Genomic DNA, 3,202 nt, shown 5'->3' on the forward strand with positions numbered 1-3,202 from the left:
ATATTAACAGGTACGAGAGCAACGAGAATATGACGATAACATGTTCGACGAAAGTATGCTCTTTCGGAAAGCAGGTAGTAGAGAAGGTAGAGACGGAGTACGCCAGGTTTGAGAATGGCAGGTTCGTTTACCGTATTAGCCGTTCACCTATGTGCGAATATATGATTAATTTCATCCACAAACTGAAGCACCTGCCAGAAAAGTACATGATGAATAGCGTTCTCGAAAATTTCACCATCCTTCAGGTATGACATCATATGTGTCAATTTTATATATTATGTATTATAAATAATTCTTTATTCTTGAATAAAAACTTAAAGATTCTTTGAAATATCGGATTCAAATTTATTTAAAAAAAAAATTATATTTTGAGTTTATCCCATTAATTTTAAACTTATTTGTCTTGATTTTACCATTTATATTACAAAATTCTGTTAGAATATTGATATTATTATATTTCTTCTTCTTTATATGAACAAAAAATTAGTTACAAATAATTGTGCTATAAATGTTATAGAAGTATGTTATAGAAATATTTTCTTATTTTTACCTTTTTTCTTTTCAGGTTGTCACGAACAGGGATACGCAGGAAACGTTATTGTGTACGGCATATGTGTTCGAAGTATCGGCATCTGAACACGGTGCTCAGCATCACATATACAGATTGGTCCAAGACTAGCCTGCTTGAACCTGCTCGCTATGCAGCCATCCACCCCCATCAGTGCCTACCATCACATAAAGATCATCCATATACATATACACACATGATTATATTGTGAAAATACAATATATGCATATAGCAGAGTTCCTCTATTCTAAAGTTATTGGAGTCGAGCAATGTCGAGCATTTCCTCTAATCTTTCCTTTACTTCTTATTCTTATTCCAAATGACACGAATTGATTGGAAATGTTATTACATAGTATATTTTGTTCTCACTATATTATTGTGTCAAATATGACAAAATGGGAAACAATAAGCAGTAGCGTAAAAAGAAAAATTTAGTTTAGAGGAATTCAGCTAATTTAGAATAGAAGAACACTTAGAATAGAGGAATTTGATTGCGATATGATGCGTAAATATGAGAGTTTCGATGGAAAATATTCGATCGATGACATAAAAATTATGGAGAATCATTCTATAAACAGTTGTAAATACTGAGTAAATAATAGATGTTATAATAAAACTTCCTCTATATACAATTATTATAATATTGCATTGCCTATGTTTTTCTTTTTTTTTTTGCAAATTTTTGTATGCGAATTTTTCTTATGTAACATACTAATTTCATAAATTTGAATTTTATAAAGAATATTTTTTCTCATTTTAAAGAATTAGTTGTAGAGAAATATTAGAAAATAAAAGAAACAAGTTGCGCGATATTTCAAGAACCGGCTGTGCATGCTAAGAAATTAAATTAAAGATGAAAAATTCTAAGTATAATATAATAAATATTATAAATATCCCAAAAAGAGTTTAATTTCTATCCTCGAACTCGAGTGTTTTATAACGCAAAATAAAATTAATGAAATATGTTGCGAACGTTTTCCGTGAAACTCCTTAATAAGGACTCTACACACATATGTATACATATATAATAGAGTACTGGCCAGCCCGAGCTTGAGTTTGATTCAAAATTCACACTTTTAGTAACTTAATTGATTTAATTACACTTTGTATTGATCTTGAGTTAATAGATAAAAATTTGATATGATAATTAAGAAAAAATTTTTACTTTATCCCGAACAATATCTTTAAAATATCATACAATCATTGTAAATTTTATAATAAAATAGGAATTAAAAAGTTTTTCATGTATATATTTTATCATAATCATTGTCCTATTTAATCGACGTCTCAATAAACCGTCGATTAATCTTAAAAGAGAATCGATTTTAATAAGAGAGACTATATTGTAATGAATTAATTTAAAATCGACAATAAATTTTGGTATAAAACTGCATAAAAATAATTATGCAACAAAAATAAAAAAAGAGAAAACAGAAACAGACTCTGATCTCGGAAAGGCATGGTACCTCAATATTTGATTTAGTATTATAGTTTTATTATTACATTAGACGATATATTATAGAGACTCGAGACAAGAATCATCCACACACAGATATACATATATTACGTATAAGAGTATATATGTTAAATATTAATGCAATGATTACGATTTACATTGTTATAAATGATCGTGTATAAAGTTATCTAAGTGATTTCTAAGTTTTAAAAGAAATGAAGTTTGACCGAGAGATATGCCATTATGATTTTTTTATGTAATATGGAATACAATATTATATATTGCTTTAATTATCAGATTTATAAGTAAGAGACAAAAGAAAAAATATTGAAATATTGAACATTAACATGCGTTTCTTTAAGCTTTGTCACAGAACTGCTTTTCATGCTAAAATTCTTATCAGTGAGAATCTTGCTATAGCGATCAATCTGCAATTGATCATTAAAAAAGAATGATTATTTATATATTTTTTCAAATTTAATCTTATAAAACGCATTTGCTAATGTGCAAACCCATTCTGATTAGGCAGCGACACTTAGGTTAAAGGGATGTGTTTGTATTTCTCATATATATCAATAATCACTTTGTATTCTAAGATCATTTTCTATAGTATTTCTTACTGATGAATGATTTTCTTTACTTAGCGTACTTTGTTTGTTTTTATCTTTCTCTACACTTACAAAGCGATATACCAGATCGATATACATCGATTATACAGATGGAAGGCCATCATAAGTTATAGCTATGTGATAGGAACTTTGATTACTCTAAAAATCTGATCTTGGCATTTTTCGATCAGGAGTGTATTGAAATCAATCTTAAAAAAAATATAGCAAAATATACGGCGATTTCATAGTAACATGAAGCGTCGATATTCAAATTATGGTACATCGTTCAATCTGATTTCAATATCGCTCTTCAAATCTCTGTAAGTTAAAAGTATTTTTCAAAGCACTGATATAAGGGGATACAATAGCCCGTTGCAAAAAAAATGTTTCGTACTTAATAATATTATTTACATATTACACAAACATGGACCATAGAGAATGCATACAGAGATTTTTCATGAACTTAGTGGCAATTGTTTAAACGAGTAGAGGACCATATCTTGCAGTTGACTTTATTTAATCACATCATATATATATATGTATATATATATGTGTATATATATATATATG

The 3,202-nt window shown here is 28.1% G+C and overlaps 1 protein-coding gene across 1 annotated transcript in view; it reads left to right on the top strand.

The window, feature by feature from the left end:
* LOC105627250 (transcriptional enhancer factor TEF-1) overlaps positions 1-679 on the top strand; it is a 92,943-nt gene extending 92,264 nt beyond the window's left edge. Inside the window, exons 8-9 of the mRNA XM_012208539.1 lie at positions 11-245; positions 566-679. Of these exons, the coding sequence (XP_012063929.1) occupies positions 11-245; positions 566-679 (349 nt within the window). The remainder of the gene's footprint in view (positions 1-10; positions 246-565) is intronic.
* Positions 680-3,202: the final 2,523 nt, after the last annotated feature.

This window comes from Atta cephalotes, assembly GCF_000143395.1.
Source record: "Atta cephalotes unplaced genomic scaffold scaffold00008, whole genome shotgun sequence".
NCBI lineage: Eukaryota > Metazoa > Arthropoda > Insecta > Hymenoptera > Formicidae > Atta > Atta cephalotes.